The sequence below is a fragment of the Labrus mixtus genome, chromosome 1 (genome assembly GCF_963584025.1).
Source record: "Labrus mixtus chromosome 1, fLabMix1.1, whole genome shotgun sequence".
Lineage (NCBI taxonomy): Eukaryota > Metazoa > Chordata > Actinopteri > Labriformes > Labridae > Labrus > Labrus mixtus.
The window spans coordinates 25,296,566-25,321,786 of record NC_083612.1 but is presented as its reverse complement, the minus strand read 5'-3'; the positions used below and the strand labels follow the sequence as shown (position 1 = coordinate 25,321,786).

The 25,221-nt window shown below is 39.6% G+C and overlaps 1 protein-coding gene across 4 annotated transcripts in view; it reads left to right on the top strand.

The window, feature by feature from the left end:
* Positions 1 to 24,504, top strand: part of insyn1 (inhibitory synaptic factor 1) — a 49,929-nt gene extending 25,425 nt beyond the window's left edge. For all 4 annotated transcript variants that reach the window (XM_061039518.1, XM_061039545.1, XM_061039535.1 and 1 more), the window contains one exon: positions 22,686 to 24,504. In XM_061039518.1, coding sequence (XP_060895501.1) covers positions 22,686 to 23,495 — 810 coding nt within the window. In that variant the 3' untranslated portion in view covers positions 23,496 to 24,504. The remainder of the gene's footprint in view (positions 1 to 22,685) is intronic.
* Positions 24,505 to 25,221: the final 717 nt, after the last annotated feature.

The following is a 25,221-nucleotide window of genomic DNA, read 5'->3' as shown; positions in this document are numbered from 1 at the left end:
AAAAAAAAGATAAACAGTGCTTCTCAAGCAGGTATAGGAGCAGCTCAGGTCTGCTCAGCTGTTATCCAAGTTGGAAAGGTGAGTCCAGTTTCTTATTTTTTATTGGTTAAATTTAGATCAGTGTCCTGTGCTGCAGATAGAATACTAATCAGGCCAGTGGAAAGCCAAAGAGAGCTGCAAGAGACTCCACTCCTGTATTCCTCCTCCGTTTCTACTGCATTATAGCTTTCAGGCTTTCAGGACACTACACTATGTAAGTAACTCAAGCCATACGTCAAACTGCAGCCCAGAGATATATTGACTACATCTCCCATAATTATGGACAGCATTTGAAACACCCAAAGTGTTTTAGTGTCACTTTAAAGTCACTTAGCAGGATGCTGATTTTCACAACCGGACTATCCAAATAAAGTGTGACCCATTAAATGAATATTTCATAAGAATTTTGATGGGATCTATCAGAGGCTCTGCAAACATTACCTATTATTTATTACCCTGCTTACAAACTCTGATTTTTCCCCATTTTGCATTAGAGAGTGAGTGCTTTTGTGCCCAATCACTCATTTGTTAGTATATAAATTATTGAGTAGGTACTGTATATTTACATTCATAATTCAAGAGTTTGAGAAGTAGATGAACATTTTTGTGTGTTTCTCAATGGATCATAATTCAGAATGAATGCTGTTTTATTCTCAGATTCACAAAGATTGTTGAAGTAGACAGACTTTCTTCATTAAAGAAAATCTCTCCTTTGGTAGTTCTCATATTTGTAAAGACATGTCAATCAAATATAGCATGTTCTGGACTTTTTTAATAATATACAGTGGACACATGGATAATTCATGTTGTTTTAAGTGCTTGCATGGAAAGCTTTCCTGGCTACTTATGACGGAGCAGGTAGATAAGATTTTTACTGCCCATTTCTGTTCAACATCCATCACACAGCTCTACTTAAAGACTACAAGCAAAGCCAAAGTAATATTTGTGGATCATCGTGCCTTCTTTTCTTTTGCTCTGGAAATTAGAGCAGATGCCAAATGAAACCACCGAGCAGAGCAGTGCTGAAATAGAAAATAGCTGTAACCGGGACACACTGGGTGAATATTTAGAGCAATGTACATATTTTAGCATGCCATTCCAGGTCAAATTAGATCTTGCCGATACCCACACTGATTTAACTCTTGGTTTTAGGGCTAGTTGGGGTTTTAAAGTACAGTAGAGTAGCATTAAGTGAGCACAGACAATATGTGATGTTTTTCTGAGAAATATGGAATGGGTTACAAAATAGCATGGTCTCACCTGCCTCAAGTCCCTTAGTCCTGGTCTATTCCTTTCTTTTTTATCATGCTCTGTTAGTCCTTCAGCTCTCTTGAGTCAATACAGACACGCCAGTCTGGGGTCTTAAGTCGTAGAGCTGTAGAGGGTATCCAGATGTCAGTTCTACTGTATATTAGCTTTAGCCTTGGACGGGGGGTTGGGGCGGGTTAGGGAAGTTGTAACAGTTAGACGAGACGAGAGTGTGAAAGACAAAAAAAGGAGGGCTGCTTCGGGGTATTTCATCATCTCTAGTGACAAATGCACACAAAAGGGAAGCAAATTCTATGTCCACTTACAATCTGCAACCTTATCCAGACGGCTGCGAGCTAGCGGTCACCTCGCAGATGTCTGGCCAATCCCATCTATTAACCCAGGACAGCTGGCCACTTTCCAGCATGAACGACTGCGCTTTTAATTGTGCTTGTGTTGTGACGGGGACGGGGGACCAGGGGGTGGTTAGCTACGATTAAATTTACATATTGATCATTACCAATGAGTCTCCCTTCACAGGACCACAGCTCAAGAAACGCACCGCCACAACAATCCATAGACAGAACACCTGTCTTCTTATGTTATGTTAAAATAAACAAATCTGAAAAAATACATGTACACTTTTTTGTGTGTGTAGTTTTTTACAACTTTGATAACCTTGATACCCCCCAAAACACGGATACCTAATCTGATGAATCTTGTCGATGCTGCAGAATGCGGCAACATCTCCATAATACAAGAAAACTAATTTCCCTATCTCCTGCTGTTCTTGAGTTCTGAGAAGATGAAAATATTCATTGCTGTTGTCCTGAACATGGAATAATCATCTAGGATTTACGCTTCTTGCTTGTATCAAATTAATTGTGTACGGAGAGAGCAGGGTTGAGAGAATATATCTTGTAGCAATGGATTTCACCATGTCATCACACAAATGCATAAAGTGAAACTATATTCCTTGTTTTCTTCTTTTTCATCTCAGAAAATTCCACACAGCTGCTGCCTCCACTAGAATACAGAATGCAGCACACAGATACGGTGTGGTATTACATATTCATTAATTTTCAAGCTTGTCAGCATGCGGAGAGGATGGTATGCATTTCCATTGAAATGGCTACGCACGCCAATATATGATGAGAGTTCTGCCTTAGGATTATGTAATTTCTTTGAAGTCTGAATAAATGTTTAAGTCACTATCTGAAACTTGTCAGGATGTATTAATGGAGGTCCACCGTTTATAAAGTAAAGCAAGACAGAGTAAGACAGACTCACATATATAGACCATAGGTTTCAGTTAGGTTGTAATTTATCAGAATAATGTACTTCATCACCAAATATTTTGATAGACTCTCTGTCATCTCAGTTAAAATTGCAATCAGAGTCAATAATGTCTACCTCTTTCCATGAATTACAGATTTTTTTGGTTTTATTCAATTATCATTCTATGGATACTTTAAGTCTCAGTGGAGGTACTTTGGTTTAGTGACATAGAGGTAAAAGTGATTCATTGCTGAAGCACTATTTCTAAATCTGGTGATTAAAAGAGTCTAAAAATAGTTTATAGCTTTGAATATGTGAGGAAAATAAGTAAGTGCTCTGACTGGATAACAGCTTGTCATTTTAATTTATTCAAAGGAATGACAAGGTTCATTCCAAGCATACATTCAAGCTGCTCTGTATGAGTATGATTTTTCTATTGTTAGGGTAGAGCAGCAGATTCTGTACACTTCCCAACATTATTTGATAAGGCAAGCTGCCTGGCATTACTTTCTTCTTTAAAAAAATAAATCTGAAAGTTTTCATTTGAGAAGTGAAAATGTCCATTTTACCACTTCAAATTAGAACAGGCTGTTAGATTGGTGTCAAGTTTCTAAGTCCTCCAAACTGAATGACAAAATGACTGCTCTCCAGAATGACACATATTAGCACTTCCTAATTTGACAACTCTATTTAAAAGCATAACTTTCTTCAGTCTTCCAAAACTGTTGGAAATCATCTGTAAATGCTACAGTTAGGGATTTGTTAAATGTAAACACATTAACAATGAGGTTAAGGCCAAAGAAAAATTACTTTCCTAAGGTTGGAAACGCATCATGTTTTAAATTGCAAATTTCTTCAGGTAAAGGGCATGTCCGAAGGTAAACTAATAATAATGTAATTCTGAGGGAATAAAAGGAGCAGACAGTGCTGTTTGCAGTCTGTTGTCCTGTGTATCACCCCAAACCTCGTCCGTTGACTTCAACAGACTATTTCCTGACAGAAAAAAGTAATAATTAAGACCTAAGATTTGTTTCTTTAACCTAAACCTGACATGGTCGGGGGTGTATTTTCTCTCAAGCTTTCTTGAAACAATATCAGTGTTAAAGATTACATCTATCCATAACGGCTGTTTCTTTAAAACTATCATAACTGCTGTGACCACCAAAAAATCTTGGACCGTATTGAGCCAAGATTACACATGGGTCAACACATCATGCTAAAAAATGATAAAACATGTGCCGCAGCAGCAGCTCCTGCATGATAGGCAGAATGACCATGTCACGGTAAAGGCTTGGACAGCGTGGAAAGAGAAGAGTTGAAATAGAAGAACATGCCACATTCATAAGCCCAGAAAAAGGGAGGGGTTGACAGTAAACCCTGTAAATCCATTTGGTTTTCAGACATGGAAGGAGAACGGAACTGACAATAGCTTGAGGGGCCAGTGCTCCATGGAGTGAATACCAGAGCGGAGGAGCAGAAAAATAAATAAACAATGTGTCACCTAGTAGGAGGAGGCACCGAGGCAGGATCTGTCAGAACTCTGCTGCTGTCTGCAGATTAGATCTAGGGCTATTTAAAGAGGGAGAGCACACCAAAGCCCCCCGACGCCAGTGTCCACACTGCACCCGCCACCACTCTGACATCATTGGCAGCCATCGCCTTGTGACAAAAAAACATGAAGCATAAATGATGGCTACAAAGGGGGTTGGGGAGGGGGGCATTTCCCTGTGCCGTGACTGACCTGGTCACGTTGCACGTTCTCTGCATTAGTGTAGATTCACCACATAAAAGCCAAGGTCACTGGAGAGAGAATTTGCCTGCTGATGTCAGAAATACAGACAGAGGCGCAGCTCACATTTTTAAGGGTTATTGTTGGCCTACAAATAAAACTCAATAACCCTGAGGTTAGACACATAAGCTGCCATCAGAATAATCAATGTTTTCCATCAGGATCAAGGAAGCAGGAGGCAGCCTGGCAGTCAGACGGATTTGGCGTGAGCTGTATATGTATCTGTTGTGTGCATATGACAGCGTGTTTTTATTTGAGAGGAGGGAAGAGCTAGTGATTGATTTGCGTGTTTGTGTGGGTGTGTGAGTATCTGCCAGAAGATATGAGATTGGCTGTGTGCAGGGGAGCATGTACACATATACTGTAGTTTTGTGGGTGCTTATTGTGGGTTTGCTATCTTGTGCAAGAGCATGTTGGTTGTGCGTGTCTTACCTCCTCTCACAGTAGATTGATAAGATAGAAGGCCATTGGCGAGGCCTCCCAGTATGTTTGGACACATCACTCTGACTGTCTGTGATGTTTTTTCTTTCCCAAATGAAGCAACATTAGTCCAGTCATGTTTGTCTCCCAAACACAAGCCAAGGATGATGAAGCTTTGTGCACGACCGAACTGTAAGGCCTCATTTACCCTGTGATACCTTCTCTCTCTTCCCGCTTCCTCTCACACTCCTGTCTCACTCTCTTCCTCCAGGCTGCAGCAGACTGACTCTCTGCTACAGACTGAGTCATTCTAAGCCAGTCAGTTATCTCTCCATCCAGCCCCTCAGATTTCACCACTCCTTTTGTTGTCATCAATCAAAGCTCGGCTCTCAGAGAGAGAGGGAGAAATCCTGAAAGGTGTCAAAACAGTAGCCAAATAAGAACTTTCACTTGTAGGTGAGTGCTGCATTTACACATGGACGCAGAATCCATGGATTATTAATAAGGACCCTTTCCCAAATGTGTCTAGGAATCTTGAAGAATGATATGCGGAAAGCGAAAAGCTTGCATCAGAGGGTGCAAAGATGAACACAGGTTATGCATCATGCAGGCTTGTAAAACAGGCAACATAGTAAGGTAGAGGGAGGGAGTTTTGCTGGCAGCCTGAGCATATACGGTGTAGGGGAAAGGGTCATGGAGAAACGCAGGTGAGGACAATCAAGCGATGGAGGCTCGGTCGCAGAGATCCTCACAAATGTTCCACACAGATGGCTCGACGAAGCATCCGCATTCTACCTCTACCTGCTAATTACATGCTGTGCCTGACTTCACACTTTCTCCTCCCTGCACATGCCAATTTTATTGAAAAGATGAATATGCTTTATATGGAACAATACATCTCCATTCTTCACTCCTTCCAATTTGTGTCAATAGCCCAGTACAATGGGCTCACTGTTTATAAACTGGCAATTTGAAGCGTGAAAGCGAGACATGAAGTGAGAGGGGAAAAGGAGGGAAAATTGCCTCTACTGTCCTTCACCTTCACTGTACATTGCTGATTTGTTTGTGGTAATTGGGCTTTTTAATGTTGCAGGAAAATGCAGGTAGAGAACCCCACTGTTATGTGTTTTTACTAACAAGACAGCAGAGCACAATGTAGCTGAGGGGAGCGAGTCTGATGGATGATGCATGTAACAATGGACTATGTTTCATGTACTTTACATTTCCATCTACTGTGTGTGAGCTTGAAGGTCCAGACTAATATATCCTGATATGCACATAGTTCAGGGCAAAGGGTTCAAATTTGACTACTGGCTTGACTTAAACAGTTAAATCAAGCCAGTAGTCAAATTTAAAGAATATACAAATTAAAAGAAATACAAATATTTAGAACTATATTGCGCGTCATTCTCCTGCATTTTTCTGGTAGTGTGCCTTCATCTTGTGAACCTACATGCCTTCTCCCACAGTGGGGACTAGAGCTGTCAAAAATCTGTCCAAAAAGTAGTAGAATGATATTCATGGTGCACTAAAATGCTGCCCTAGTTTAATAGTTTTTTTTCCCTGAGTTTGGTAAGATTTGTTTACCAGGCTCCTCTCCTCTTGCCGGAAGAGCTTTTGTGAGGTAACTCTACACAACACCATATTCCCTCGCCAACTCTGCAACCTATAATTATCTAGAGACACACGCACGCAGGCACGCACACACACACACACACACACACACACACACAGAACAGAACGCAAATCAAGAGAAATGTTGGGAGGAAAATATATTGTGGTAATGCTCTGAGGGGAACATATGTGTATTTTTGACAGACATTAAGCAAGTAATCAATATTTTTTTGCGCCAATGAGTAATATTTCAATATGTAATTAAAGGAGCTGATCCATGAACATAATTGTACTTTGTATGAGATTACTGATGAAATCCATCCAAAAAAGAGAGTGAGAGAAGAGAGAGGCTGTATCTTAATGGGGAGCAGTACGAGCACATGTGGATTTTGATGACTAATTTCAAATTCAAAGGCTGGATTTTATATTGAAATTGTGTTTTCCGTTCATTCTTGCTTTGAGAGGATTACATTTTGGATTGAGCATAAATGGAAAGATGATATGTTGAATGCAAGATGCACAAAATATGAGCGAAATGTGTGTTTGAATGGTGAGAGAACATTTAGTGAGGCTATTTTTGTATCCTTCCTTGCTCAACTTTATTTCTATATGGCATTTTAACATTGGAATGAAAATAATACATCTCTGTGAGGGATAATGCATTCAAAATGCAGTCAACATGGACCTCATCAAAAGGCAGGAAATGCTTCACAAGGTTGCAAAGTGTACGTTCTGTGTTAGACCTCACAAAATCATTCCCTGGCTGGGGAATGCTTTTGTTCAATAATATAAAACCGAATGATCAGAATCCAACCTACTCACCAGAGAGATAAGACTCTAATTGCTTTATTGATAACACAGATAGCCCACTGGTGGTTGGTGTCTGACATTCCACATCATAAAAAAATATGCGTGTATCAACCTGGAATACACACAAGATAAGATCAAGCCTTACACCATCACCATCTGTCACGGCCAGTATCTGCAGTTCTTACCTCACACTAAGGTGCAGCATTTATTTCACAGCTCATCTCACTACAAACTGTAAAAAAGCGAAGCTAAAAATAGGCTAAGAGTTCAGATAATGACAATGAAGGTCACTGCCGGCCTCGCTATCTCAGCAAGGTCTGGCAAAGAGCCGGCTGATTGTTCATTTCTATAGTTAGCGACTGCAGACTGTTAGGAAGACATTACCAACGCATTACAGCGAGATGTGTTGACATGTGTCACCCTGATGATTGATTGCCTGAAGGAGGTTCTTCAGTTTGTAACATTTTGGGTGCAGTTTTGCAAGATGCAATGTGTGGGTGAGTGGACAAGAGTGTCTATAAATAGAGAAACTGGTGAAAGTGAGGGAGTGACAGAGGCAGGTATATGAAGCAGCCAGATGGTGCCTTGTGGGGAATGTCTCCAAGTGATTTTGTTTGCAAATAGGTCTCTGTAAAGTCGCCGACTCCTCTCCTCCAAAACACCTGCTGTTAAAGGCAGAGCTTTGGGTACTGCCGTATCTGATAAAGGTACTGCAGACTCAAAGAAGTCCTGCCGCTTGCCAGAGAGAGTGGAAGTGACGCACTGTGACAGGTTTTGTCACTCTCTGAGGCGACCGCCCTACAAATTGTCACTGATAGAAATGGCAGAACCCTGGAAGCAATGACAAATTATTATTTTTTTTTAGAAAAAGAAGTAGGAGAGTGAGACATGCCAATATCTTTTGGCCACGGTGGTGTGGAAAGAAGGGAGGGCAGCATAGCTTAGGACCTTTGTTGTCACTTTCCATAACTGCCTGTATAGGTTCCATTACCCTTCTTGAATGGTGTTCTCTCTGGGGATAGAAACATGAACAGCACTCCCATTTTAATGTGCCAAAGGTTGTTATTTAAAACTACTGGTTGTAATGCAACTGATCAACATATATGAATGGCATTAAAGGCACAGTTTATTTATGTTAGTCGTATGCTTTTATACAGAGAATGGAAGGTGCAACAGCAAAGCAGGCTGTAAAATCTAAATTGAGTATCAAATTTACCTCAGTGCAAAACTAGCTGTGATGATGGTACGGGGAGGTAATGGAAACCAAGAGAAGCACAACGCCAGAGAGCATAGCTGGTGTCCATCGGAAGCTTCAACACTCTTGTATTCAGTGCTGACTGTCAAAGCAATCTTCTAAACTACTCTTGAGCAAGATGTTGAAACAACCTCCTTTACTGCCATCCAGTGTGACTGGGTGTTGGACTGACAGAGCTGTCAGACTCATGAAGGCTGATGAAGGTGTTCAGCGTGTGTGGCTTTTCTATTGGTGAGCTGAGCTGACACTACATTGGGAAAGGTTGAGTTGATGTTTCCGTGTTTAGTGCCAACAGTGATCATAATTCAGGACAAACTAAATGTACACTTGATGATTCTATTATAAAGTGCAAGAGGTGAGATTATCTATGTCATCAACAAAGCAATCCTTGATCTGCTCGAAGGAGTAACGGCAAGAACAACTCTGTAAACACAGTGACAGCAGCGAGGGGGATTTCATGGAGGTATGGGCACATTTTCTGGATTAGCACTACACTAGATTAAGCTAATTTCTGTATAAAAGCTAAAAAAAAAATAGCAGTACTCAAATTCAATCTCCAATGATTCTTTGTAGTCTTCACTTTTTTGGGCTCTACTTATCCAATCTGCAGCTCAAGATTAAAATGCTCAGTTTGAAACTGTACGTCCTGTCTCTTTTTAAGGATTTCAAATTTACTATGGTATTTTTTACTGTAAGAGGTGTGGCATCAGTTTTGGCGTTTTATCAGTTGTTTTTTAAAAATAGTTTTGAAGTCAAGTGCATCTTAAAAAGTCAACTACACTCTGGGCAATGCATCACTCTAAATGGGTACCAACTGAATTATAGTATATCAGTTACCGTGGTAGAGTGCTCATTTAAAACAGCTCCCTCCTCCAGACTGTGAGTCACAATCACAGACCTGAGGATATGAATGCTTAGTTGATGAGGGGTCATAAAAGACCTGTAAAGCTAACAGACTGGTTACATAGACGTTCTTTGTGCGGCTACAGTGAGAAAAGAAGAATCTGAGAATAAGCACCGACAAGCAAACCTTGGAGGTGTGGATGGGCTGCAGGTTTCACTCCTGTTACATTACTGTATCATTCAACCTCTCAGGGCAAATGATCATTACTACATTTGAAAAGGACACAATAGAGTCTAGGGGAGACAACACTTACAAGTCCCCATCTTTAGAGGCATAATGTGTTTTTCTTGGTAAGTGACGGTAGTAAGTGATTGCCGTACTTACCACTGAGAATATTTTTGAATTTCACATTGTACTCTGCAGCCTTGCTGCTGCTGACCATCTCTTCACAGCCACAGGCTTCCAGCAGAATAATTCACCATGTGACTAAGCATTTATCATATGAAGATTATTCCAGATTCAAGTGCAAATCAAAGACAAAAAAGATGAAGCGCCCAAAAGACAATTCCTGAGGTCGACCACTGCTGCAATGAGCAGCAAATTAAAGGTTAAAATATAAATTAAGTGCATAACTGTTTTCTTTCCAGAATGGTGAGTCCAGCCAAATTTGGTTGGTAATGATATATGGGTTCACACAATAAAAGAAAATGGGTGCACACTCCCATTAAGATAAGCGCTGCAGGCTGAGGAAACCTAGAAATGCCAGTAGCATATTGATTACATGCCCTGAGTTAATAGAAGGGTTAGCTGCTGCTTTCTCAGCCCGGACATTTCATCCAAAGTCATTGCCAGACAACAAGAATGAAAACTAACCTCAAGAGTGCTATTAAACCAAATTCTATTCTAACCCAAACTATTTTCGTTGAAATAATGGCAGGGAAAAGTTGAAGGTGATAGTGTCTGTTGTTTTAGGCTTACAGTTAAAGATGCCACTGGGGGCTTTTAGTCTGTTGTTTTAGGCTTTGATTTCACTATTATAACTTAAGGTTTGTCCAACTTAACGTTTTTATTGTGACATTAAGTAACTAACAACCATTACAGATCAATGATCAACAGCTATTTGGCATCATCAACTATAAGCACGGTAATAAAGAGAGAGAAAAAAGTCCATATTCCTTACTTTCTGCCTAAATGCAGGTTCTGTTTTTCTTTAAAAGGACAGATAGTTTTTGTGTACTGCAAATTCACACTTCTTGTTGTTGATGTGTGACCAAGTGCAGGTGCCAAAGGAAAAACCAGTGCAGCTGTAGAAGAGTTGCAGCCAGTCACAGCAGTTTTACAGCTGATGTTTGTTTGAAACAATGGACATTTTGGCTTTTAAAAGTGTTACATTTTCCATATGAGGTGGGTTGCAGATGTGGGCTGTATGATCATTATTTTAGTTAACTTTTCTATGCCAACAGCTTTCCCAATTTAATGTAGGCTTATACTGCAAAATACAAAGCACCTGTATATAAGTAGGATATATTTTTGGTATATACCACAAGGACCGTCTTCACCTGGAAACCTCCAGCTTTGACTGCTCAAATGATAAAAACAACCACTGTACCTTGTCTTGACAAGTGACCTTTAGTTATACAACTAATGAGTTTACTTGTTCAATGTTAAAGGTAAAAGTAGTGTGAAATTTTAATTACAGCCACAAAAGGGCTCAGGAAGAAGGGAATGAAGGTTAGTTACCAAAGTACATTTCTTTGAGAACAATTGTTCTCCGACCAACAGTCCACTACCTTGATGTATAATAAAGGCTATCATGAAATTGATCCCAATTCTTTTTAATAGTATAAGAAACTGAAAATTATAAAATAATTTAGGTTAATCATTTCTACAATATTATTTAATGTGCAATGACCGCAATATGAAAGACTAGTCTCAATTCAGTGTGTTTAGTAAGTGGGAGTGCAAACAGATATACTTTCATGTTATTCCTTTGTATATTTAACAAAGTAGGTCCTTAGAGTTTTTGATGTGGGATAGAAGAGCAGTTGCTGTCGACCATGGGTCACAAAATCAACCAGGGCTGAAGTTGTTACAGCTAAAAACTGCAGTCATGATGTCCAACCAAAGAATGTACAACTGCCTCAAAATTGTTACATTTGTCCGTTACAAGATCAGATATGCTGCATGCTGATCGAGGCAGACACTGAGCCTGGATAAGCTCAAGGTTCCTGTCTGTTAAAAGAAAGTCTACTTGGTCACTGTTGCCAGATGCATACAGTACAGTACATGACAGATTTATGTTGGATCTTTGTAAATCAATATTTTAAAGAGAACACCTACTCTGGATTTGCTCTTTTGAGATAAGGAGATATCTTTTGTTATAATCAGATAGGTATACATAAAAAATGTTCCGTTCATTTTTAACACGGTGTTTTTAGTAGTTTCAGGGCAGTAAAAACAGGTTTCACTGTTTAAGCATGGCCAACAGTGCTGGTAGAAGAACATTGCTGCACAGAACTCAGTATTGCTGATATATCTTTTGAAAACCTAGAATGATTTCACTTTGTGTTTTCTGATTGAAGATTGTACCAATTCCTTCACTTTAATTGGGGGTTTGTAGCAGCGATGAGAGGTGCTGCTAAAGTCACTTCAAAGCTAGTGTAGGTAGCAGTGGGGAATAGTTATTGTTAAGGGTTGCAGAGAGAGAACGGACAGTTAACAGTCTGAAGCTGACAATGAACTTGACAATTCCTGCCATAAAGACACCATACAGTATAAGGACAATCCTTCTGTTATTTATCTTAAACTGATACACTGAAGCATTTACAGTACAGTAACTCTGACCTGTTAACATAGGTGACGACAACATTTGAAAACAGTTGGACAGCAGTTGTGGATGATACCTGAGTGATTAACACTAAGCTCAGCTGTAGTTGTCTGCACACATCCACATAGCCGATCCTCCACAAACAGACTGTAATTTCACATCGCTTTTTCTTCACCACAAACAGAGCTATTATACCCAACTTGTAGGTGAAACAGTGAAAACATGTTCTTCCCCAATAAAAACTTCAAGCCTATGGGCTAATTTCTGTGCACCTTGGTGTGCTATTGGTGTGATGTGAAAATCCATTTACAACCTTGAATTGTAAAGTAACACGTTGTACTGCTGCATGGAAACTGTCATTAGGCAATATTATCAGTCCCACACCCAAGAAGACAGACAGTGAAAGGAGCTACAACAAGAATTTGGAATGAGGGTTTTTGTTAATTACAAAAAGAACAGGTGATAGCTTTTGCATGGTAACTGTAAACATGAGTCATTCCCACCCAACCATAAATACAGCTCTCAGCTGTGTTGGCTAAAGGGAGATAACACTGCAAAATATTTCGCTGAGTGGAAGGTTTTCAGTTTCCTCCTCACTTAATGATAAAGGCATTGATGGCTGTGTGACTATATATGAGTGATAATGTGAGGCTATAATTTTCTAAGATATGAACATGTTCCTCATAGATACAAAAGTGGAACAGAGCCAACAATGAGATCCTACAATCTAATTTAAATGGGACATAAATTTGGAGGAAGAAGATTAGTTTCCTGCCAGTCAGTCTTTTTCATGCTGTCTATTGGTCTTTCCTTCTTGAGTCCTCTGTCCCCCATACACTCTTCATCTATTTCTTATGTTTCCTCTTTGGCAAATTTGCACCATTACACCTCTTAATGAAGCATTAAATGTGAACTATTAGTTTCTTATTTGCTAGACAAATGGCAAGAAAAGTTTCCCTTATGACAAAAAGTGACTTTAACTATTGAGACTAAAAGAATATAAAATTCAGCTTTTTTTTCTGGTGGTTCTCTTCCCACACACCTCTCTTCAACCGTAAATTGGAAGTTAATTTGTACAATAATTAAAACAACATCTACTTCTGCTGCTACTTCTTTTAGAGGTCAGGGTTTCAACAACAATACAACGATGCAAAACAACCAAACAAGAACAGACATTCAGAATGTTATTTAAACGTAATAACTCAGCTTGTGAGCAGACATGTATATCCTTTGTCAGTCTTCACTTTACACAGATATAAACAGGATTGACAGCTAAGCAAACACTTTATATTATGTTGTGATATTTTATATACCAACATGTTTACAGCAGGTTTGAGTGTCTTTTTACTACCATAGTAAGAATTATGGGGCACATTGTAATTATAACAAATGTGCTTCAACTACTGTAAAATCCTTTTACATTTCCCACAGAACAGAAAGTGATTATTAGGACCAAATGGAAAATGCATGTAGCTGTGTGACTGTTATCTGTATTTATTTATTTATTTGACTCTTCTCAGGGTAGACTTGCTGCTTATCGGCTTACTGGTTTGGCCTGTAGACAAACTGGCAGTGTGAAGTGTCAGGGTGAGGGATTTACTGCTGGATTGGGCTGAGCTGCTTCCTGTAGTCTCCACTGCCAGAGAGATTCTCCGCTTTTTTCCCCCCACTACAGGTCAACTACGTTTACTCTACAACCCACCATACACATACGCACAACACATGAATAGACACACGTTTTGTTCACCCTCTGACCCCCTGCTATGCACCCCCTGCTATCACTTTAGACCTTTGTCAGAGAGACCCTATGTTTTTAATGAAAACTTAAAGGAATCTTTTTCTTTTTTTTTTTAAATCAGTGTGGCCCAGCTTCTCTCACATAAACACCTTTTTTTTCCTCCGACATGTGCCCAGCGTGACCTGACAGTACTCAAGCCTAATCCGTGTGCTATCTCAGGAAAGCAGACAGACTATGGAGCCCCGTAGAATGGCAATAGTCACATCTTTTCTGGTCATTACCGGCACTGGGCCTCTCAACATGGACAGAAGCAATGAAGGAGAACCTCAATAAATGATCTGTGTGCTCTGCCAGAACTAACTCGTGCTGCATCTGGTGCCTCCATGTTACTAGGCTTCCCATCTTGCTCCCTCATTGATTGTACAACCCATAACCTCTCCAGCATAACATTATAAACCTTCCAGATTTGCCATACAGCAGGTGGATACGTCGGTCTAATGACCTAAATTTGGCTAAGGAAGGGCTTGATTTCCCAGGACTCAAGGCCAGCAGAAGCCCACCTCTTCTGTAGCCCCAAAGGGATAAAGATGAGGCCCATTATACTGTGAATTTTGTAATGATGCTTTTGATTAGTGGGTTGTCATGAGGTATTGGCCTGATACTCATCACAGCGTTGTTTAGCACTTTGAGGCCCCAATAAAGATGAGTGGGTTTTTTTTATTTTTTCCCCCAGAAAAGATGAAAAAGCACAGGGCATGTGCCTAATGAAGTCTCAGGCTTATAGCTCCTCTCATGACAGGATAATTACACTAAATGCTTCCAGCTAACACTTCAAAGGACACTTCATCCCTGTGCCAACACCATGCAATACATCTCACCAATCAAGATGGCCTGACCTAAATCAGGTCCCCATGGCTTGTCTGTAATGTCTCCCACCCACAGACCCACTGGACCTCTGCAGAGCCAACAGCAGTACAATCACAGTCACATGACATGTAATTGAGGAATGCAATAAGAGCACAGGAATAAGTGTTTCCTGACACTGCTGTGGAAACATATTGATAAGTAAGACCCACATTTAAAGATGTCACTGGGGGCAGATAGCCTAGTGGTTATTTTGCTCTCATCGCTGCGGACTTGGGTCGAATCCTACCTCAGCCCTTTGCTGCAAGTCAACCCCCACTCTCTCCTTACCAACATTTCCGGTCTCTCTTCAGCTGTCCTATCTAACAAAAGGCAAACAAGCCCCACAAACAACTTTAAAAATAAAGCTGTCACATGTAGTGCTCATGAGGAGAAAACAAAGAGCTTTCTTTATAATGTTGTCCAAGCTTTTGTAGCTTTCAGTGCTGAATTGATATCACAGCATTGTGCATGTTGTTTGCATTCAGTGTGGTTATATTAAGTATGTAACAAGAAATTCAAATAACCCCAAAATGTAGTTTTTATCCAATAATGAATAGAATCTCTAGAAGACATTTCACAGGTTTATGAGTCACTGGATATTTTTTCTAGTGAATCCAGTAAATGTATTCTCCCAGAGTAAGTCAGGATGATAAATTAGCTTCTGGGGGATAAGATAAACCATATCACCACAATGTGAGTGGCTTGGTTGCTTACCCTCCTCACGTCTGGAGGAGAATTCAATTGAGCAAAAAAAACTTGGGAGGAAGTGAGAAACTGCAGGAGCAAACAGCATTAAAACAATATTTACAAATGTTGTACTTAAGAAGCCAGCATGCCAGGCTATTGGGATAATTGCTGCGACTTCCTAACTGGCATAAACCGCTCCCAGCGCAGGAAGTGCTGCACACGGGCAAGCTGGGAATCTACGGTGATGTTGAGCAAGAAATAACACTAAAATGTGTTTGAATGGCCCAATGAATACATTTAAGTTTTCCCATGAAAAAAGCAAAGCCATGTTAAAATGGTGGATGCTACATAATTAACCAACAAGAACAGCAACGTTCTCTCTGTCTACCACCAAAATGACTCCTGGAAGATTGGGTGGCACAGGAACAGATGGAGAGAGGCCACTTGAACACAGTGTGATGTAGCGATGCACAGAAAAATTCACTCATACAGTGTGCATTTCAAATAAACCCAGTGAGAGTGTAATGTCTCATTTATTTTGGTAACTCACACCTGATATACTTTTTACTTGCTACAAATGCCCTATTTCATAAGTGTTTTTTATTTGCTTTTCATTGACATTGGTTGTAATGTGGTACCGCTGCCAGGTTGGTGGCTATAGTGCATCTAAATGCTATTTTTTTACCACTGTTAAAGAACAAAATAAGAAGAACGCATTAGTGTCAGGTTACTGTAGCATTACATTGAGATCACTTAGCTTCTGGAACAATCTACTTAACTTAATATTGCCAAGTAATTTATAAATTAAACAATCTACTTATCTTAATGCTGTTAAGTAAATTATAAAGTAAACATCTATTTAACTTAACATCGTTGAATGAAAGTTAAACATATACCGAGAATGGCAATTTCCATTTTTGGTTAGCATCAAGCTAACAAACTAAGACGTAAACCTCTGTCCATTTGTGGTTGCGGCGCATTTTGGATACCGATGTTTCATAGCTTGCATCTGTGTGATAACTATGCAGATAATTTAGTGTGTTTTTTTCCTCCACCACTTTAGTCAATAGTCATCCACTACTCTGTACCACTTCATTCCTCCATCTCTCCGTACTGGATCAAAGACTCATCATTTGGTGTTTTTAAAGGCTAATGAAGGTGAATGAGGCTCTGTATGCATATGAAGCGAGAAAGTGAGGGGGTTGCTGCTATTCGAATTTCATTCGAAAAATTGTCAGTGACCTGTGAATGGTAACTTTGCTTGAAATGTACATTACTAGTTCCAATTAAATACCTGTTTAAACATCAACAGTGATAAGAATAGTTTGTATATAATCCACTTCATAGGATGTTAAAGAACAGCCACATTTTTTTTAAATTTGGGGATTTGATGTACGCCTTTATATTCCAGTTCCACATTAAACATCGGCAGCAGAACAACTACTACTACCACTACATTAACGTTCCAGTAGAGTTCCAATTAGCTTAGCAGAAGACAGGCACCCCCGTGGGGGAAAAGAAACCAGTCCTCTCTCATAATAAATAAATTATTATACGTGGTGCTGCTGAAGGTAAGAGAGAAGGATTCTTGTAATGACAGTAAGGAATCTATTTTTCAAATCAGCACTCAACAAGAGGAGAAGCTCTTTCTAGAGTTTTTACATTACTGACCATCACTCTGTGTTAAGATTACCCTTGCCTATCTTCTCTATCACTGTACCTTTCTGTCACAGACAAGGCTCCAAGTGCCCTCTTTTGCTCTGACCCTCAATTACCCAGCCCAATCATCTCAGACAGGTATTGAGATACAGAAATAAACCCCCGCCCGATGCTGCCTCTCCTTTAAAGCACCTCTAAGAGCTCTGAAATGACTCAACCCTGTGTTGATCAGGTGTAATGACCACAGTTGACTTGTTGCTGCCGGCTGATTGTGTGCAGTGACTGATACATTTTTCTTACAATACCTCTTCAAGCTCTGTGTGGACTGTATAGACAAGATGTGTGTATGTAGTGCTGGCTAGGTAATACTGCGTTGAAAAGAGAAAGCTGTACACGGTTATTGCTATCATTTGTGTGCTAATCTTTCATACACAGAATCATAGATATTGTTTTATGCATCATCAGAGTTCTTAGTAGCTTTCACGAGACACCATTTAAAGACAAAAAAATGAACTCAAATCCCTGGCACTAACGTCTTAAATATACATTACTGCTTGACTGTGTTGCAAATGAAGTCTTTTCAGTCACAAGTATATTCTGTCACTGCATCATAAACTTTGTGAAGTGGGAGCATCATAAAGTCCAAGAGGGATCCACAACCTAAATCTTAAAAACATCACATTTCAAGGATACAAACAAAGGAGTAATCAAAAATATTTAGCTGTATTTAGTTTAGTTTAGAATAAAAGTATCGAACTAAACGGCTTGCATATCAAGCTTTTATAAGGCTATCATAACTTTTAGGAGGTTGTCACTATGTAATTTCTGCCCACACACAATTCTTCTGGCTTATTAGACTCACAAGTATGTGACCATATGGTGTCCATACATTGAACATGAGTTGGTTATTGTATGGGATGCAGGGTTTTCCATAGGTGTAGCTGGGGTCAGGGCTTTACTTATCAACAAAATAAATACAGGTGTTTTTGGGTCCTTTTTGTCTTTACCAAAACATTTATTTTATAAAGTAAAAAAATTAAACATATTTTTGACACTTTAATGTTAAAAGTAGATGTGATTAGTGGGGACAGTAGGGGTAAAAAATGGATTATTCTGGTGTGTATTGCCACCAACTTCATGCCTCCCATCAAAAAGGCTGGATTCACCTTGGTAAACTAACACGGTTTCATGTTACTTTGTCCAGCAGAACCGAGGGTTGTCTGGGTTCAGAGTTTCTCTTTCACCCAGGTAAAACATCATCAGTCATTCATCAGTCAACCATCTTTTCTTCATCGATCTCCTCCACAGTGACTGACTCCACTTCTGGTGGGCAAGAAAACTGTCTGATTTCATATCTGTGGAGCTAAGATATTACAAATCCTAGAAACAAACATCATCATCATTAACTTTTTAAAATTCATGCCTGATGCTGCGTCTGAAACAAACCATTAAGGTTGTGTGTCTGCGGCTAATTCCAAAACTCCACACTCACAGACTGATGGACATTGTGGGGGAAATACACTACTAAATTTAATCAAAGCAAGCACTGACATGATGGGAAAACACAAGTATGTTGAAATATACGAACACTGTAATTAAAGACATCGGCCAACAAATACATTCTGGAGGTTGGCCTTTAATCTGCTAATAATTTAATTTTTATACCATCTCAAACACTTTCATATTTACACACTCACACACTGCAGACCTGACATCATTTAAGTTCAGGAGGGTTTAGTGCTTAGGCCTCAAGTTGGAGATTTGGATCAGGCCTGTCAGTGTGCTTGTGTCAAAAACTCAGGACACTTTTCCTGATAGGTTCATTCATCTTTTGTGCTAATGCAATCTTCTTCTCCAATTCACTCCTTCATCACACATCCCCTAACAAGAAGAAAAAGCAAGGACTACTGTTCGTTGTTGCTACATAGAGCACGTGCCGCATCATGACCTAGCAAGATTCAGCAGAACCCTTCGAGCTGAGGTACTTATCGAGCTAAATTAGCCTACATACCGCAGGCAGGGGTCAGGCTAACCGACAGTGGAGGCGCGCGAGGCTTACCGATAACACATGGTAATGAATTTTAGGATGGAAAATATGCAGGGTCATGATCTACTGCAGAGTAACAGCATCATTTAAAGGTTCTAACACAAGGAACTTCAATCTTAAAAATCCTTATTGCTGTACCTACACATTCTTATGTGTGGTGCTTGAACAGCTTTGGATACAAAATAATGACATTATTACATATACAACCAGCTGATTGTCTAATGTATTTCAGCCAGCCCTTACAATAGTACTGATTAATGCTTTTTTTAAGTAATTGAATAAATTAAGCTGCTTTATTTGGTTATGTAATCAGGTAAACAAAGCTAGTCGGCCTGCTCCAGATTAGAAAAAATGTCCTACACTAATAAGTCCATGAGTAGAAAGATGGCAAATCACACAGCAAACAGGTTGAGTAATTCACGGCTATGAGGATTCATACAGTCCAATTCCCTCCAGGCAGGCTGCCAGTAGAGAAGCATGGTCCAGGTACTCACGTAGTATACAATGCCACAACTGGCAGATCTGCAGAGAAGCTCATTGACAGATGAGCCACAGCCATGCATGCAGACATATGCAGACAGGTAGGGTGACTTAAAGGCATTTAACATTTCTGGGAAAAGATTCAGCAGCTATATTAAACCCAGTAGTGAGGGAAACAGCCTTCTAACTCTTTCTCTTCTATTTGTTAATATAAGTCAGTGTTCTTATGTTTAAATCCAGGATTAAGAGAGCAAATTTATGTGCAAATGAAAATATTATCAAAAGATATTTGCACAAGATCATCAGGCTCATGGAAATCTGTTGCCATGTTTGCAGTGTAGATAACCTGAGCTTTTGGTTAGCACATGAGCAGCCCATTACTCTTTCAGATTTGTTATCAGTATGACTGCTTTTACAGTTGGGGACATGCAATTTGTCTTAAAGAAGAACCAACAATGACTGGGGATTTGTGCTGCTGATAAACCGTACTCATTTGTAGGCATAAAAGGCAGAAAGTATGACACGTAAAATAATTATAGAGGCAGAAAGAAGGACCATGTTTCACAGATCTCAGGGTAAAAGTACACTTTCCATGCTATTCAACTGCAATTATGTTGCAACCTCACTTGTGCGTAATAAAAAACTTTTCAGGTTCTAACACGAGGCATAATTGCTGCATGGCTTTAGGGGAAAGTATCATTTACAGGCTGCCGGATGCTGAGTGTTTTCATTTTACAATAGATTGTTGTTCAGTGCAGAACATGCTGATTGAAGGTGCAGAAATGTCAAGTACAGAGGGCTTGGATTCTAGGTGTTGCCAGCAAACTAGTGTGATTTCAGCTGAAGTGCTTTCTATTCATCACACACTCAATGCTGTGCCTGCTGATGACAGGGTGATTGGGGTTAATTTTGAAGTATCAATGGATAAAATGCTTTTATGCAATACATTCCCATGCAGTAGGTGAGCTTGTTTTGTTGGACATGGACCGTATAATAGCAATTTAATTTAAATATCCTCCCTTGTAACAGCATCAAAACAAATGTGTGAAGTGTTAGTGCCATAAAGATATATGTCTGTGTAGGCTCATCTCATTCATCTAGAAGGCTAGAGAACACCATCAAGGAAAACTGAATCAGCCAATGGACTGAGGGTGTATCACTTTCACCGCTCATCTGAGAGTCTTCTTCAGCTCCTCTTTCTTAGAGATGAAGAGGCCTCTTTGATAAGTCTGGACAAGTCTTCAATGCAACATATTCCAGTGGCTATTTACTTTTGTCTTACTGTAACATAAAACTAATTTACAACACCTGTCCACAGCAGGCTTCGGCAGAAATAAAAACTATTTTTTTTAAACCCTGAACAAACAATTTCGGATTCCTGGATGAAAAGTAGCGCAACGGAAAGCCATAAGATACAGAGATAAGATAGGCAGATACAGATCTATTGGCAGCTGTGAATAAATCGTAGCTCCTGTTTCACCTTCCTGTGGGGGCTATATCCGTGGGATGTGAACCATCTGGAAATTTCATCTAATTCAGTAAAGGGTACACTGACACAAAGATTTATTCAAAAGTGAGTAAAACAATGAACATTTTGGGATACTTTTTTTAACAGACTTTACCCAGCTAATTTGAGAATGTTAATTTGTGATGAGGAAGATCAGTATTCATTGAACTTTGTATTGCTTCTTAAGGTCCAAAAGAGGAATAATGAACACCAGATTTTTTAAAAAGAGCCCTCTGAAGTTTTCTTACAAGCGACCAAAAGTTATGCAAAGCTTTAGTGTTACTCACCCAAACCTTTCATGTCGATTGAATAGGAATTTTAAAGCCAGAAGAGTTTCACTCCAATTTTGAACAGCTTGGAATCTTCTTTCCACAGTCTTTGCACAATACAACATTTCTTCAATTGGTACCGCCACTTGTTGATCACATAAATAGTGTGAGAGTAGTGAATAGACTGTGTATTGAGACACCTGCATGACATAAAAAAACATCAGACATCATTTAAAATAAAAAAAACATCTCCTAACAGTCTAAAAATCCAACCTCCAAGTAATGCAGAGACAGTGCAACAAGCTTCTGTTTGCTTGTTGAAGTCATCATGTTTAAATCAAACTAAAAGTGTACTGGCTGTGTCAAGTTTATTAATGAAAACAAAAGCTAAAACCACTTCGGATGGTTTCAGATTCAGCTGGGCAGTCTTTACCTGCATTCAATGTTCACAGTGCCAAACACTGATGTTAATAGCATATAAATAAAACAATTACTCTATACACTACGTTCAATAAAATACGATACTGCACAATATGACACAACATATGTGTCATGTGCTGCATACACAAAGCTGCCTCCATAGAAGAATCAATTAATAAGAACAAAAGAAACAAACAACAATCCACAGCAAAACAAAGAAGCACATACCAATGGAAACCACCAACATATGTTTCACATAAGCCATACACCACAAGATCTGCACAGAAAAACAAAACTAAAAAGGAGAAAAAGAGAATAATGTAAAAATACTACAATGTTATTGCAAATCCATGCAGCTTCAAGGAATATTCAATGACAATACCATGCTGATCTTTTATAGGTACAATGTTCTAAATTAGGTTGCCATGCCAACATCCTCAAATAGTTGATTTACACAAAGCACGTTAAAGTCTATAAAGTTATTATAGACCCAAGGAGGACACTTTTAGGATAGTGATAACAAAAACTATTACAAGAGTCCTTTTTTTGGAGATCACCAAAGTCTGTAGTATTTTTCCATTGGGGAACATGTACTGTATGTTAGTTCAAATTTATATGGTTATTTATCTGATGTCGGATCAGACGTTTCAGTCCGGGCAATAGGAGTCAACTGTATGACACACGTATCACTATTTTGTGCATGGAGCACTGCCACTTTTGAGGCTAAAAGTCATGAAAAAAATATGTATTTTAATGAAATCTGTCTGTTCCATTTCTGGTCTAAAAATCTATTTCCAATCATATTTAATCAGTATTTTTCTTCTTGTTCTCTCCCTTCTCTATTTCAGGTGGTGGGTCAGATTGATAAACTAACGTCCGACTTTGACTTTGACCTGGAGCAGGATGACTGGACCGTGGCCACAGCCAGCAGCACGTCAAGCAGTGAGCGGGGTTTGGGAGAAGCCTTCAGACTGGACTTCCTCAATGCAGATGTTTTGTCAGACAGCTGGGAGTTCTGCAGCTATCTGGAGGCTGCTGGAGCCGCCGCTCGCAGACCTGGTGAGCAACCAGAAGATCTGGGACGCGGGACCATCCCCACCCAGACGCAGACCCCCACCCCGCCCCCCACCACTGCCTCAGTCTACTCCCAGATGAATGGTGGGCTGCCTATTCCCAATGGGCCAAGAATTATAACTCCAGATTCATCCAGCGAGGAGGCTAGCAGCTCCACGCACAGCCACAAGACTTCCAGAACCTCTGGCACAAGAGAAAGAGTCCGCTTCAGTGACAAAATTCTGTACCATGCATTGTGCTGTGATGATGACGAAGAGGAGGAGGAGCAAGAGGAATTACAGGAGGACAAGGGTGGCTGTGCTACGCCAGACAGCGATAGTGAACCCAGTCCCCTGTCAAGCTCAGTTGCCCCCAAACGTTCTTCCTCTGAGCACTCACTCCTCCATAACTGTCTGGACCCTTCCTATGTCTCCTTGCCAGCAAAGGGGACGACAGGAGCTCACACACTTCCAAGGAAAGGACTCTTAAACCCCAGCTGCCGCAAAAAACTGTTACGAAATAGCAGCACGCAAACTGTCTCTGACAAGAGCACCCAAACTGTACTGCCCTATATTCCAACCAAACAGAAAACAAAGGACCACTGAGAAAGCCCTAAGTTTATCATAGATATCATGAAGAGGACTGTGCATTATTTAATATTAAATACATAGCTCATAGATTAATACACAAATAAATTAATTACTAAATAAATAAATGATATATGGGAAATCACTCGACTATCTACAGTTTTTCTGAGGCTCAGGGAAAACACAATGAAATGAAATGAAGCAGATCATTAATATGAAAGTTAGTGGCGGACCAAAAGGTTAGTGCCTGTTCTAATGTAAAAAAAACGACAACAAAAAAAACGACAACACTAAATGGGTCCCCATAGGTGTGTTAACTTGAAACAAAGAAAAGAGATTTTAAAACAAACATTTTTACTGCAACATTTGTAGTGTTACATTTGAGAAGTGAGGCCCTTTCTGCTCCTGGTATAGTAGTTTAATTCACAACTAAAGTAAACGCTTGTTCTTATTATAATGTGGATACAAAACACTGCACATCTGTACTCTGAATCTGTATACATTGTCTTTTTTCATGTTCCAGTTATTTCAAATGTCAAGGGGATTGTTGCTTTCAGCTGGGTAATGTATTTAGATGCACATGTCAAGCCTCTTCCTCTCTTTGATGTCAAAAAACAACTTTGAGCGAAGAGCCAGGAAACAACATTAGTTACCTGCCCTTGATTTTTATAAACCGTCTCAGTGTACAATCTTCTTGGTCTGCTGCAGACACAAAAAAAAGAGTGGCAGCAAGAAAAACACATACATAAAGGGATGAAGAATTTGCAGCCCACAAAAATGACATTTCGATTTTTTCCCTGCCTGGCTGTGATGTCATTAGACATAGGATCAGGGCAGAACACAAGTCCACAAAAACAGTACAGAAGGTTTTGTCTCTCTATTCAGTTGCTCAGTGGGGAATTGAACTCAGTATAGCGGCATTTGATTCACAGGCTAACGCCAATAGCCTTTCCTGATCAATATGTTAGAGGGAGGTTGCAGTGAGAGGTCTCTCTGCTGAGCATGCATGCCACTCTCCTGGAATCTGTGAACAAAAACTCACAGTCAGACCTATTTACTTACACTGAGTGAAACAAAAATTAGAATTGTGGACCCAAAGAACTGACATTTCAAAAATGTGTGTCCAGGAGTGAAGGCTGATGGTGGAAAAAGAGAGCGTTACTGTTCAAAGATTTTTATTTTTTTTTACAGAGCAATAATCCACCCTGGGGAATGGCTTTCTGAGCCTGCACCCCTGGCCCTTTCACTATTGCTTTCCTAATGTTGTGTTTTTCAGTTTGAAAAGAAAAGAGTAAAATGTCATAGTCTAAAAGAAGAATATCCTTGCTGACTCCTGTGAAGCTAACCTTTGTGCCTCGGATCACCTTATACGGATTTTAAAAGTCTACAGTAGGCAGTAATGATAGCAGGGACTTCTGCTCAAATAAATAGATACAGCTTAATAATATATATTGTGTATCCATGTGAAATATATATACATTGTATGTGACCAAATCAAGTCCTAAAAAAAAAACAGGATTTTAGTGGTCGTTAATGTGATCGTTTTTTTCCTACAAGTGGAACAAACACGGCAATTTATACTTGAAATCACTCACTAAATACATGTAGATTGGACAGTTTTGGTCTGCAAAAATATAATTTTCATGCCATGGTATAATGAAAAACAAACTTAATTAAGCAATAATAATAATAACCGTTGGAAATGTGAGCTTCTTGGATATTGTTAAAAAAAATTGCATACTTA